Genomic DNA, 12,603 nt, shown 5'->3' on the forward strand with positions numbered 1-12,603 from the left:
CAGTATTCACAGGGCCTACCTTTTTTTTTTGCCTTTTGTCTTTTTAGGGCCGCATCCACGGCATATGGAGGTTCCCAGGCTAGGGGGCCAATCGGAGCTGTTGCTGCCAGCCTACACCACACCCACAGCAACGTCGGATCCAAGCCGCGTCTGCGACCTACACCACAGCTCACGGCAACGCTGGATCCTTAACCCACTGGCGAGGCTAGGGATTGAGCCCACAACCTCATGGTTCCTAGTTGGATTCGTTTCTGCTGCGCCACGATGGGAACTCCCTACTTGTTTTCATATAGTATAGTTTTGTTAAATCTAAAAAACGTTTGCTTTCTGACCATCATAGAAAGTGATGGCAACCCAGCTGCTCTGTGTGAGGAGCTGACAGCCTCCTTGGAGACGCAGTTATGTGGTCAAGAACGAGCCAAGGTAGCGAGCAGTTCCGTGCCAGCTTGGACAGAATGGAGGTACCAGAGGGATTTGAAAAGCAGAAACCCATTGTGGTTGGCAGATGTTTTCCAGGTCATCAAGGCAGGTGTCTGGAGAGCTAGTGAAATTTCTGTTCTCGCGTTAGAATGAAGAGAGGGTGATGGGCACTTGGCCTGAGGGACGTTGAGGCAGTTGGCTGAGAGGCTGGATGCAGGCCTGTATCCCTTCGCTTTCCTGCAGAAGCTCTTGTTTCGGGACATACCAGTTGATGGGCAGGGAGTGGCCAGAGCTGTGGACCGGGGAGAAGCAGCAGCTCCTGACCAGCTCAGTGGTTCTCGAAGTTTCTAAGGAAACCCCAATTCTCAGGCTCTACCCTAGACTTGAAATGTGGGGGTGGGGCCCGGTCCTGAGCCCTCCTGGCAATTCTGCTCCGCTGGCCTGAATTGCCCACAAGGACAAGAAGTAAGAGTCGAGGGCATCAGCCGAAACCAGTCCCGTTCTGTGTTAGTAATAAGCTAATAAGCGCTTTACCCACAGTAGGTGGTTCTGTCCTTATCTCTGGGGGTAGGTCCTGTCTTTGTTTTCAGATAAAGAAATGGAAGTGCATTTATTTCTTCTCCAAGGTCACATCTCGTCAGCGGCAGAGCTGTAATGGTCTGTCCCTTCATCTCTATGAAACATCATGTGGCTTCTTACAAGTGGAAAGGAATCCAGCAAGAAATCAAATGACCTAAATTGTGGGGTGCCTGGTGCGGGTTTTCACGTGTTGGGGTGCAGTCAAGGGAACCGTCCAGCCGTTCAGGGAACCTCCAAGTACATCGGCTCTGTTCAGCGACTTTTTAGAAAGTGACTTCAGGTACCAGGATGTGGTTGCCTTGCAGAAAAAAGAAACACAATTTTAGTGTGCCAAGGAAGAGGAATGAGACTTCGGGGGTTTGGGGCCCTGGAAACCTTCATTTTCTTGTCGAGGAAGTAAATGTTCTGGAGATGGGCATTGCACTTAATGATACAGTGGCTTCCTGAAGATAAAGCCGTGTTGTCTGTTCCCTGAGTTTTCCTAACTGAAGGTTACCTAGAGCTGCCGAGAGCTTGCTCCACATTCGTCAGGCTCCACAAGCTGAGTTTTGCCTCCTGAATGCTTCTGGATGGCTGCTTTTCTGTCCTTTCTCAATGCTTCTGTCCCACTGCAGGCTGTCATTCTTTCTCTTGGGTCAGTGGCATCCTGTCCTGACACTGTCCCCACAGCGTCTCTGCCGACATGTCCACCTGAGGCTCGCGGTCTTGCCCAGCAGCTCCGGCCAGCACTCCTGGCCTGAGCCCGTCACAGAGATGCTCTGTTTTTCCCACACCCCACGGAGGAACAGGTGGAAAGGACGTTCTAGGGAGCGGCCTGGCAGCCCCGGCCAGCTCTTCCTCCCCACGCTGGCTGCCGCCTTCTCTTTGCTGTGTGAACAGCTGGGTTCTGGTAGCTGAATTCTCCTGCTCTGGCTGCTGTAACAAAGCACCACGAGCTGGGTGCCTCAGCACAACGGAGATACATTAGGCCACAGCTCTAGAGGCTGGAAGCCTGAGGTCAAGGTCAGCGGGGCCCTTGCCTCCCCTGAAACCTGTAAAGAAAGAATCTCTCCTTCCATCTTCCTGGCTCCTGGTGGTTTGTCAGCGGTGGTTAGCCTCCCTCGCTTGACCGAGGCACCGTTCCAGTCCTCATCCTCACTGGACTGTCCCCTCTCTGTGTGTGTGGCTCTGTCCAATCCCGCCCCCCACCCCATTTTAAGGACCGATTGGTTTTGGTTAGGGCCTACTGGGTTTATGTTAACTTGATTGCCGCTGTACAGACCCTGTTTCCACGTGAAGTCACATTCCGAAATGCTGGGGCTCATGACTTCCTCTCTTTGGGAGCATAGGGGACCCAGTACAGCCCATAGCAGTAGCTCTGTTCTATGCCCGGAAACCTAAATTTGTCAGATAGTCCAGAGTGATGCCGCCATCACGAAGAAAGCAGTTACATTTGTGTTTATGATTATTTTAAACATCTGTGTTATCATCTAGGCAATAGGAGCGAGATTTTTCTTCCAGTTGTGCTCAGAGGAAAACAAGGATGGGAAAGGAAGAAGGCCAGGCGAGGTGGGAAGGCCTCTCTGTCCTTGTTTCCTTGGTCTGCTGTCCGGGGAGGAACCCGGGGGGACGTACTGGCTTCTCTTACCTGACAGCCAGGTGAGAATCAGCAAGCGCTTCTCCGGGGGTACGAGCAGAGGCATTTCTCTGAGGCAGACAGGTCCTTGGTCTGCAGGGTCCTTCTCTGGGCCTTGCCCGGCCCCCTGAGCCATGGGCTTTCATTTCCCACGTTCAAAGCTTCATACACTGTGGAGGGGGCGAATGTCAGGAGGTGGGGGCGGAGAGGAAAGATGCTTTGAGGGGAGCAGGAAGGGGAGTGGGCCAAAGATAACAACCTCGAAGGCGTCACTTCCCGTAGGAAAGTGGACAATCGGGCCTGATACCAAAGGAAGTGGAAACCCAAATAAATACTCGCCACGCTCTGCCTCTGGAGCGCTCGAGTGCATGCCCAGGTGGCATCTTCGTGAGACAGCGAATTACCCCGAGTGGGAGGCCCTGCTGACTGTGAGTGAGGGACACGCCAGGAGTTAATAGGAGTGACTTATCTTCCACATTATTCTTCTGTCGAGGGTGACTCAGTGCCTTGGGAAGGTGACAGGGCACGGCCTCCAGGGACAACAGGGGGAGGGAGAGAGAGGAAGGACGGTTGTCCTTGTGACTGCCGGCCCCTAGATGTGGCAGAAGAGCTACTTCTTGTCCATGGCTGAGCCATTTGGAAGGCAGAATATGGGCCTTGTGCTCAAAAGTGTCCTTTACAGAGAAGACGTCCAAAGACTTTGAAGGAGAGCGTTCACGCCTGGTCTTTGGTGCCTGTCTGTGGCTTTGGTTCCTTGATTTAGGTTAGGGATGCATCGGTGATGCCACCCGGTGTTTTTATAGCCGGAGGACCCAGCAATGCCTTTGAGGCTCTTAGGGAACAGACACTCCAGAGCCAGTGGCAGCAGGAAGTCCGGGGACCGTCTGGTTTGAAGCGGGGTGTGGTCCGGCTTCGCAGTGCAGACCCTCTTTGATAAAGTGGGCTGGGCCTGTGGCTTTGTCAGAAGACCACTCTCTCCTCTGGGCTCCGCTGGGGGAGCAGGGGCCTTGGTGCTTTCACCATTCCTGCCACAGCCGAGTGTGCGGACCTGTCACGGCTGTGATTAGACCTGCTTTTCGGGAGAGCAGGGTTATAGGCGAAACTTTGTGAGCCTGTGTTCACAAAGTAAAGGCACCTTCACTGAGGGGCTAGCAAGTGAAACACCCCCGCATAAAGCGAAGCAGCTGCGTCTGGAGGTCACACGTGTTTGAGGCAGCGCAGAGGGCTCCACGCAGATGATGCGAGCTGGCCTTGAGAAGTTCAAGTGCCCGTGGGGCCAAGTCCTCACATGTGGTAGGACTGGGCTTGTCAGAAAGCGAAGGTTCTGGGTCTTCAAGCCTTGTTCAGGCTTTAATCGTCTTCCTTCCTTTAGGTTGAGATTTGGGACCGAGGCAAACTGTGTAGCACTTAGGGAGGCCTGGCAGGGGGGGCACCAGTGAGGTTTCCACGCAGGACAGCCCGGGCACGGGGAGGAGAGACCGCAGGGACGTTTAGTTGGCTTGGAGAAGAGAAGGCTGGCAGGGGCCCGGGGTGGGACGGGAAGGGTTTTTAAGTATCCGAAGGCGTATTGTGAGCACGGGGGTGAGCAGATGCTTGCACTCTTCACGGAAGACAAGACCAAACAGGGAGTGGACTCACCTTTGGCCCTGAGGCTAAAGCACCTTAACGGGAAACCTGGGACCATGGGGTTATTGTAACAAAGGGATCCAGAGTGTTCGCTTTTGCATAGTTTAGGGAAAGTGCAGAAACACACTTGAGCTGACGTCCAACATGGATAATTGTCTTTGATTTGCTTTGCCTGTTTGACTCTGCTTGCTGAGGACACTCCAGCTTCCTTTTTCCTCCCTCGTGGGTTATCAATGTAACCACGCCCTTCGGTATGAGTACCTGGTGTTACGAATACACCAGAAGGAGACTGACCGAGTTGGAGCCCTGGTCTTAGGTTTCTGAGGAAGTGATTTTCTTAGAAGGGGGCGAGGCTCTCAGGGTAAGAACTTGGTTGGGTGTTGTTGCCAAGGAGACGTGGCTTTAAATCCTGGCTGCCACTTACTGTGTGTTTTGGGGCAAGTTACTTAACCTCTCTGGATCTACTTCGTTATCATTCCAATGGAGAAAACCGTAGTTTTCATGTCATAGGTTGTCATGAATGTGCAGTGAGACACAGCATGTGACGTTCCCGTGCCTGGCGTCTAAGAAGCGCTTTGTAAACGATAGCTGTTATCGTTCCTTTATTCTAGACTCACACCAGGGCTGGGAACTCAGATCAGCTCCGTAAAACCTCTTGAACCCGCTTATGTGAGCCCTGTCCTTCTGCCTTCATTGCAGCTACTGGCTTTCCTGCAAGGACTCTTCACCTTCTATCACCACGGCTATGAGCTGGCCAAGGACTTCAGCGACTTCAAGACGCAGTTGACGATCAGCATCCAGAACGTGAGTGGGTGAGGGGCCAGGCCTGCCTTCCTCGGTTAAGGAAAGGAAAAAGCACAGCGGGAGCCTGGCTGCAGAGAGATCCCTTAAACAGACCGACATGCAGGTGGGGGTGGGGGGTGGGTCTTGCGTCTTGCTTGGTTTCCACGGGCAGCGGGGCCGGCCTTTCCAGGGCGCTTGGTGGTCCCCGGGGGGAGCATCATCCTCTCCCCCATTATTTCAGAGCGCTGTTTATGTTCCCGGAAGTGCTGCTGCTGATTGTGTTTTGAAGCTGTAGCACCAGGGTCAGGATTTCCTTTGGCAGTGAGGGTCCCAGCTCTGCCCAGCCCAGCCCAGCCTCCCTCCTGCACATCGAGCTCCGGGCCACACACATCTCAGAGGGTGTGTCCAGGGCCTGGGCGTGGGGCACACACGCTGGCCTCTGGCGTAAAGGATGCGCTCCGTTCACCTCTCGGCGAGGCTGCCAGGAAACCCAAATCAGTGCGCCTTGTGCCCAGTCTCCTCTGCCCGGTTTTAAACAGCAGGACCTGTGGGTGCACAGAGCCCTGCTCGGGACTCTGGCCAGCACTCACGGGCTCCATCCCCTCCTCACTGGGTGACTGGGCCCCATGAGGCTGCATGGGGTCCAGGTGCGTCCCTGTGGGTGGGCCGTGTGCTTTTAGAGGCCCACCTTGCCCCCTCCTGGTTCTCTGTGTCGCCTCTGGGAACAGGAAGCTGCAGAGTCCCGGAGGAGCTTCCACTAAGCATGGCTTCCCCTTGGGCGGGCTCCTCCGAAGGCAGACCCTCGAGCGGAGGTTTACACGGAGCGGGTGCACAGGAAGCAGGGTTTGCAAGAGGCGAGGGAGGAGGGCAGAAGCTGAGCGTCGAGGTGGTTGTGGAGAGGCCTCAGTTGTGGCCATGGGCCTCCTGGCGCTGGGATGGTTCCCCGCCTTATGGCCCTTGGCTTTGCCTGTTTCTAGGCTGCCCGGGGGTGGGAGCGATTGAGCCAAGAAGCTCCATTTGAGGAGGGAGCCATCAGCAAACAGGTGGAGAAAGGGCATCTGGGTCCTGAAAGAGGAGGCGGGCAGGCCCCCCCCCCGTGGAACGGCTCAGTCGGAGTTGCCCGGGATGCTTGGTGCAGAAGCACCTTTCTGGGTTGAGAGGCCCTAAACTGATCTCTGGGGTGAGGACTGGCCGCTTGCACTTTCCGCCAGTTCTGCAGGTGGTGTCCACGGTGCCCAGAGTTTGAGGGTCGTTCCAGGATGGGACACGAAGACCAGCGTCTCCTTCTTAAAAGTGGACATCTGCCAAATGCCTGGACGGCTGCATGCTCCCCGCCTGGGTGTAGATCTGGGGATTCTGTGGGCTGATGGGGAACGTGGGCTCATGGCTTGGATTTGAATGAAAACGCCTCTCATCCTAGACAAGAAACCGCTTTGAAGGCACCAGGTCGGAAGTGGAATCGCTGATGAGGAAGATGAAGGAGAATCCCCTCGAGCACAAGACCATCAGTCCCTACACCATGGAAGGGTACCTCTACGTCCAGGAGAAACGTGAGTGCCGGGCGCAGCCGGCCGCCCCTTGCCCAGGAGCGGGAGGGTGTGTCCATCCGTGCCTGGCCTGGGGGACATCCTTGGAAGGAAGGGGGGCTCCTGTTATAAGTCGGTTTCCTCCGGGAGAGATGCCACTCCCAAGGGCTTGCCTCCCTCCACGTGGCGTGTTCTGTTTTCTTGTCCCCGGGAATTTTGCAGCCTGGAAATGACTGCGGCTCTGTGGTGCTCCCTCTCTCCCTGGTGTCACTCGCCTCTGGAGGGTCGTGTACCCTCAGTATAGCTTTATCTGCCTCATCCTTGGCAGAGAGGCCTTGGAAAGCGCTGGCATGCTGGACTGTGTTGTCCTGTCCTTTGGTAGACGTAGCAGTTGGTGATTTTATTTGTCTGTCTGTCTCTCTCTCTCTCTCTTTTTAGGACTGCACCCACAGCTATGGAAGTTCCCAGGCTAGGGGTTGAATCGGAGCTACAGCTGCTGGTCTACACCATGGGCACAGCAACGTGAGGTCTGAGCTGCCTCTGTGGCCTACACCACAGCTCATGGCAATGCTGTATCCTTAACTTGCTGAGCGAGGCCAGGGATTGAACCTGCATCCTCACGGATCCTGGTTGGGTTCGTAACCCTCTGAGCCTCGACGAGAGCTCCCTGGTGATTGTATTTTTATTTGAGACCTGTTTCATCAAGACCCAAACAATCATGACCTAGGCCCTTGCCTTCTTCGCCTCAACTCCCGTCATCCCCACACTTAAATTTTATGCACAGTAGACACGGAAGCTCACTTCAAGAGCCAGGAAGGTGCTCCCTTGACCTGCTCATAGGACGTCAAGGAACGAACTGCGAGGTGCTGCCAGCCCGGGGTTTGCAGTGATGGCTTAGATTCGCGTGCTGGGCTGTGGCCCTTCCCAGACTTAACTCATGCGCCAGGTGCTAGAGACGAAGGAAAATGCCCTGGTTTTCTTTAATAGATAGTTCTCCTGGTCATCTCCCACCTGCGCCTGCTGGCTGGGCGCTGCTGTTTTGGGATTAGTCAAAGATCTTCACCCTAGAAGCGTCCTCTTGGAATAAAACACTTCATTTCGGGGACTCTCCTATTTAGGGATTACTCAAAAATTTGGGCTTGGGCTTGAAATTGTTCCCTGGTGTCAGCCGTCTCATAAGGGCATTGGAGGTTGGAGCATCAATTGTGATGAGACTTTGATGTCCCTCATTCTTACAGATAGGAGCTTGTGCAGGTCTGTGAGGCATAGCAGCTACTTGAGTTGTGTGTTATTCTTGAGGAGATGGTGATTGTCTTCTTTGCCCAATGAGAAGGTCAACCCCAAACGTTTTTTTAAGTCGATTTGAAAATATAATTTTTTAGGGCTATAAAAATCCAGTCCAGGGTCCACCTGTAATAATGAACTTACTAATATTGGTCACTTGCATGTGAGGTCCGTGTGGGCACTCACTTTACCTGATGCCGTTTTATTCATGCTCTTCCAGCATCGATGTCTTGAATGCCATTAGGGCTGCATCTTGATGCTCTAACACAGGCGTCTAGAGCACATCGTAGGGATACGGCTCTTTGTATGGACATGTTGGTAACTTACCATTTTGAAATCATCTCACATTTACAGAAAAGTTTCAAGGACAGTGTAAAGAACAACCATATGACCTGGATCCACTTTTTTTTTTTTTTAACACCATTTTTCCACAGTTAGACAATTTTTCTCTCTTTGTAAGAATGTGTGCATATCACACACACACAGTGTAATTTTTTTCTGATCCTTGTGGGAACAGGTCGGATCCATCACACTCCTTGACTTCAGTGTGTATTTTCTCAAACTGTTCCTTTATGTAACCACAGTTACGCATCCGGGAAATGTAGCATTGATAAGATATTTAATCTACATGATGTTCCAGGAGTTTGCTCTGTGGTGCAGTGGGTTAGAGATCTGGTGTTGCCACAGCTGTGGCATAGGTTGCGACAGTGGCTCAGATTCGATCCCTGGCCTAGGAACTTCCGTGTGCCTCAGGTGCAGTCCAAAGAAAAGAAAAAAAGAAAAAGAAATGACATTCCACATTCCTATTTTTGTCAGGTGTCCCAGTGATGCTTGCTTTTTTTTGGGCTTTTTTAGGGCTGCATGTGGAAGTTCCAGGCTAGGGGTCGAATCGGAGCTACAGCTGCCTGCCTGCAGCAGATCCGAGCCACATCTGCAGCCTACACCACAGCTCCCAGCAATGCTAGATCCTTGAACCCACTGAGCGGGGCCAGGGATCCAACCTACGTCCTCACAGATACTAGTTGGGTCCGTTTCCTCTGAGCCACAATGGGAACTCCCCCAGGGATGCTCTCACAAAGCATTGGTTTTCCTCCAGTACACGCTCTTATACAGCAATTGGTTATCTTATGGCAGCGTCAGTCTCCTTTAGTGGAAAACAGTTCCGCAGATTTTTCTTGTCTGAGATGCCTGACGTTTTGGAAGAATATAAGGCCGATTCTTTTATAGAATTTTGTTCCTTGTGGGTTTGTCTCGTGTTTCCCCATGATTGGATTCAGGTCCTGCATCTCCGGCCAAAGCCTACCTGAGTCCTGCCGTGTTCTTCCTGGGTACCACATCTGGAGGGAAGGCTGGCCCTCTGCCCTCCCTGGTCTGGTGGATTTGCCTCCCTCCGTCAAGGCGCCGTCTGCTTTCCCCACTGGGCAGTAGCTGTGTTTCCCTTGTAACTGATGAGCAGTCTGGGGAGACGCCCTCAGCCTGGGTCCTTCCCTCGTCAGACGTTGCCCGCCATGGCGTTAGCATCCTTGGCAGCCCTGACTGAGCTGAGCTTGACTGTGCTGGCTGCACAATGACGATCGCCCGGCTTTGCCCCACCCTCCCCGTTTCTTAGTTGACTTTCGGTGTCGGGTAAAGAATCATCCCCCTCTTCCTCCCTGCCTCCCTTCTTCCCTTTCTTTTGTTCTTTCTATCCATCCTTTTTTCTCTTGTCAGCATGGACTTAGAGGTTCCCATTTGTCTTCCTTAGGCTAAATCCATTACTGTCATTATTTATCACGTTGGCAAGGTGTTCAGGCTACAGTACTTTGGGAGTCTTTGTGCTGTCACTGGAATTCACTCTCTCAGCCACAAAAAGACGGTAGCGTGGTGTATCTTCATTTGTCCCTGATGCTGCAGTGTAGACACTTAGGCAGTTGCTTTTTAGATCTACTAAGCGACATCCAGCACTCGCACTGGGCTTTAACACCCTGAAAAATACCTATTAAATGTCGTCTTCATCACTTTTCATGTTAGTATTGTTTTATTACCATATCTGCCCTGTGATTGCCGTCAGCATCAGGTCTTGTGTAGATTGAGGTCCTTGCAGGCTAATAATGCCAGTCATGCGACCTTCTTCTAATAGTATTTATTGTTCAAAATACAGTAACTGGCCAGGCACCAGGCGAAATCAGTGGCTGTTAGAATTTGACCGTAGGGCATTTTTCCCAAGGGATAATTCTGAGGGACACACTCCTTAGATTACATTTGAGTATTTATAGTTACTTCCTGTCCACATGTCTGGTGTCTGAGTTTTCCTTGTCTGCTTTTCAGATCCTCTTGAGCTCTGCTAAAGTAAAAATTAGAGGTTTGGAAGTCGGTCAGAACCCCTGTCTGTCTGTGTACATGGTCGCAGCGTGGCTGTGTGGGAAGCATGATGTCATCGCACCAGATGGGGACGGTGACAAGCCCTTGGAGGCGTCTGAGTTCTTCCTTGCTCATCTTTCTCCTGTCAGGGGAGAGGAAGGAGACTTCAGATGGAGATTGATGATGGGAAAGTGAATTAATTTCCCCAGGGAACCTCTCCTTCCCGTGTATTTTAAGACCCGCTGGATGCAGCATTTAGTGGGAAAGAGTCTTCCGTGGTCCCTGGGGAGAGCCCTGGGTCGGTTCCATTTCCAGCTGGTGGGATCAGATTTCTGCCTGGTCCAGTCTAGCTGGTGCGGAGAACATATTGCCCCTAGAAGCGTTCTAAGGATGGGTGAGCCCTGAGAGTTAATGGTGTGTGTTTTTGCAGCATGCTGTGGACGTGTGGAAATGTTTTATGGGGCATGTTACCTTGCAGGTCACTTTGGAACGTCCTGGGTGAAGCACTACTGTACCTATCAGCGGGATTCCAAGCAAATCACCATGGTACCATTTGACCAGAAGTCAGGAGGAAAGGGGGTGAGTTATCTTGTCAATTTCATGTTGGATTTGCTGGGTTAACGTATGACAATTAAAATGCATGTGTGAAGTGACACCTCCAGTCTTCCACTGTCATTTTTTTTTTAACTTTTATGTAGTAGTTCTAGGAGGCATGGCCCCCCAAAAAGTAAATCAAACAAGATGATTATTTTTAGCTCTATTGGGAGCTGCGATGAAGAAAGATTCTTGTATTTCACATATGTACAATGTTAAGGGCGCCTGATGTGTTTAGATGCTAGAAATGCATGGATGACCTCATCCTGTGAAACTGATTCTTGTCTTTCTCACCCGATTCCTAGAGGGCGGCCCGGTGGCAGTTGGGATGTTCCGTTTAACTAGGGCTGTGTAACAGATCACCCCAAAATGGAGTGACTTGGAAGATACTGTTTTTATTGTTCGAACGCTTTATCATAGTGATTATGCCTGTATTATTGTGTGATTAAATCTAAATTTTATTCTCTTTTTAAATTGAATTTTATTGGCGGAGGGTTGACTTACAGTGTCGTATTACTTTCAGGCATACAGCAGAGTGACCCAGTCATATATAAATGTAGCCATTCTTTTTTCCCGTACAGGTTCTTACAAACTATTTAGCAGATTTTCCTGTGCTGTGCAGCAGGTTCTCGTTAATCGTCTCTTTTATACAGCAGTCATTTTAGTATTTCTGACAGTTTCTGTGGGTGAGGACTTTGGGGAGCCTTTGGATGGATGCTGTGGGGTCATTTTCTCATGTGGGTCCAATCAGAGAGGGGCCAGAGCTGGACCTAAGGGTCTGAGCAGCTCTGGACTGGTCAGCTATAGCTCTCTTCCTTTTGCTCACCTCCTGTCTCCTTTTTCTCCCCCTTGCTCTGTGTGGTCTCAGGGCCTGACCCTCTGGCCTCTCTACAGGGCCTAGTTTGGGCTTCCTCTCAGCATGGCAGCTTCAGGGCAGCTCAAGGTTTCAAGAGTTCTTACAAATGCAGCAACAAACGGAGACCCTGTATGGCCTTTGAATGACCTGGACTTAGCAGTCATACTGCTTTGCGTTGGCCTGGTGTGTGGGCTGGGACAGTCACAAGAGCCCACCCAGCTTCAGTGGGAGAGGACACAGACTCTGTCCCTTAATGGGATGAGTGCCCCCCGGTGTCATTGCTCTGGAGAGGGTGGGGGATGGAAGGTGTTCTTGTGGCTGTCCTTGAACCAGTCGGGCTGCACCTGCAGGGTCACTGCTGCTGGGAGCTCCTGGCTGTGCCCCGACGGCTCGCCCTTTGTCAGGGGGCACTCAGTCTGTCTCCATTTCCTTGGTAGGTGATCTGTCTTTTCTCTCTGGCTGCCCATAGTATCTTCTTCTTCTTCTTTTTTTTTTTCCCGTTGGATATTCTGCATTTCATTATGATGGTCCTCTCTGCGACTTTTTTTTTTTTTTAATCTGTTCTGTTTAGGCATTTTGGTCTTTCTGGATTTGAGGATTGGTGTCTTTCAGCATTTGTGGAAAATTCTCACTGATGATCATTTTGAATTTTGCCCCCATTCTTTTTGTTATCTCCTCCTGGAGATATTTAAATATCTTTACCAGACATTATATTTTTCATTTCTTTGACTTGCTGGGCTTCATTCTGGATAAATTCTCTGGTTCTATCTTTATTTCAGATAACTTTTTGGCTCTTTGTCACATCTGTTGATAAATGAATCTTCTCCAAGCGGTCCACCGCTGGCGCTCTTCCCTGTTGTGTGTTTTTGTGCACCCTGTCGGGTTTGCACAGTGCAGGCATCCCAGGGTGGGTCACGAGCCCTGGCTCGGAAGTCATATGCTGTCGCCATTGCTGTGGCTACCTCCCATGCTACCTCTTG

General features: G+C 51.6%; 1 protein-coding gene across 5 annotated transcripts in view; it reads left to right on the forward strand.

Annotated features, from left to right (window-relative positions):
- ARHGAP26 (Rho GTPase activating protein 26) overlaps window positions 1-12,603 on the forward strand; it is a 459,207-nt gene that overhangs the window by 145,888 nt on the left and 300,716 nt on the right. For all 5 annotated transcript variants that reach the window (XM_047778926.1, XM_047778927.1, XM_047778929.1 and 2 more), the window contains exons 7-9: window positions 4,940-5,044; window positions 6,444-6,573; window positions 10,652-10,752. In XM_047778926.1, the coding sequence (XP_047634882.1) occupies window positions 4,940-5,044; window positions 6,444-6,573; window positions 10,652-10,752 (336 nt within the window). The remainder of the gene's footprint in view (window positions 1-4,939; window positions 5,045-6,443; window positions 6,574-10,651; window positions 10,753-12,603) is intronic.

Source organism: Phacochoerus africanus, chromosome 4 (assembly GCF_016906955.1).
Source record: "Phacochoerus africanus isolate WHEZ1 chromosome 4, ROS_Pafr_v1, whole genome shotgun sequence".
Classification (NCBI taxonomy): Eukaryota; Metazoa; Chordata; class Mammalia; order Artiodactyla; family Suidae; genus Phacochoerus; species Phacochoerus africanus.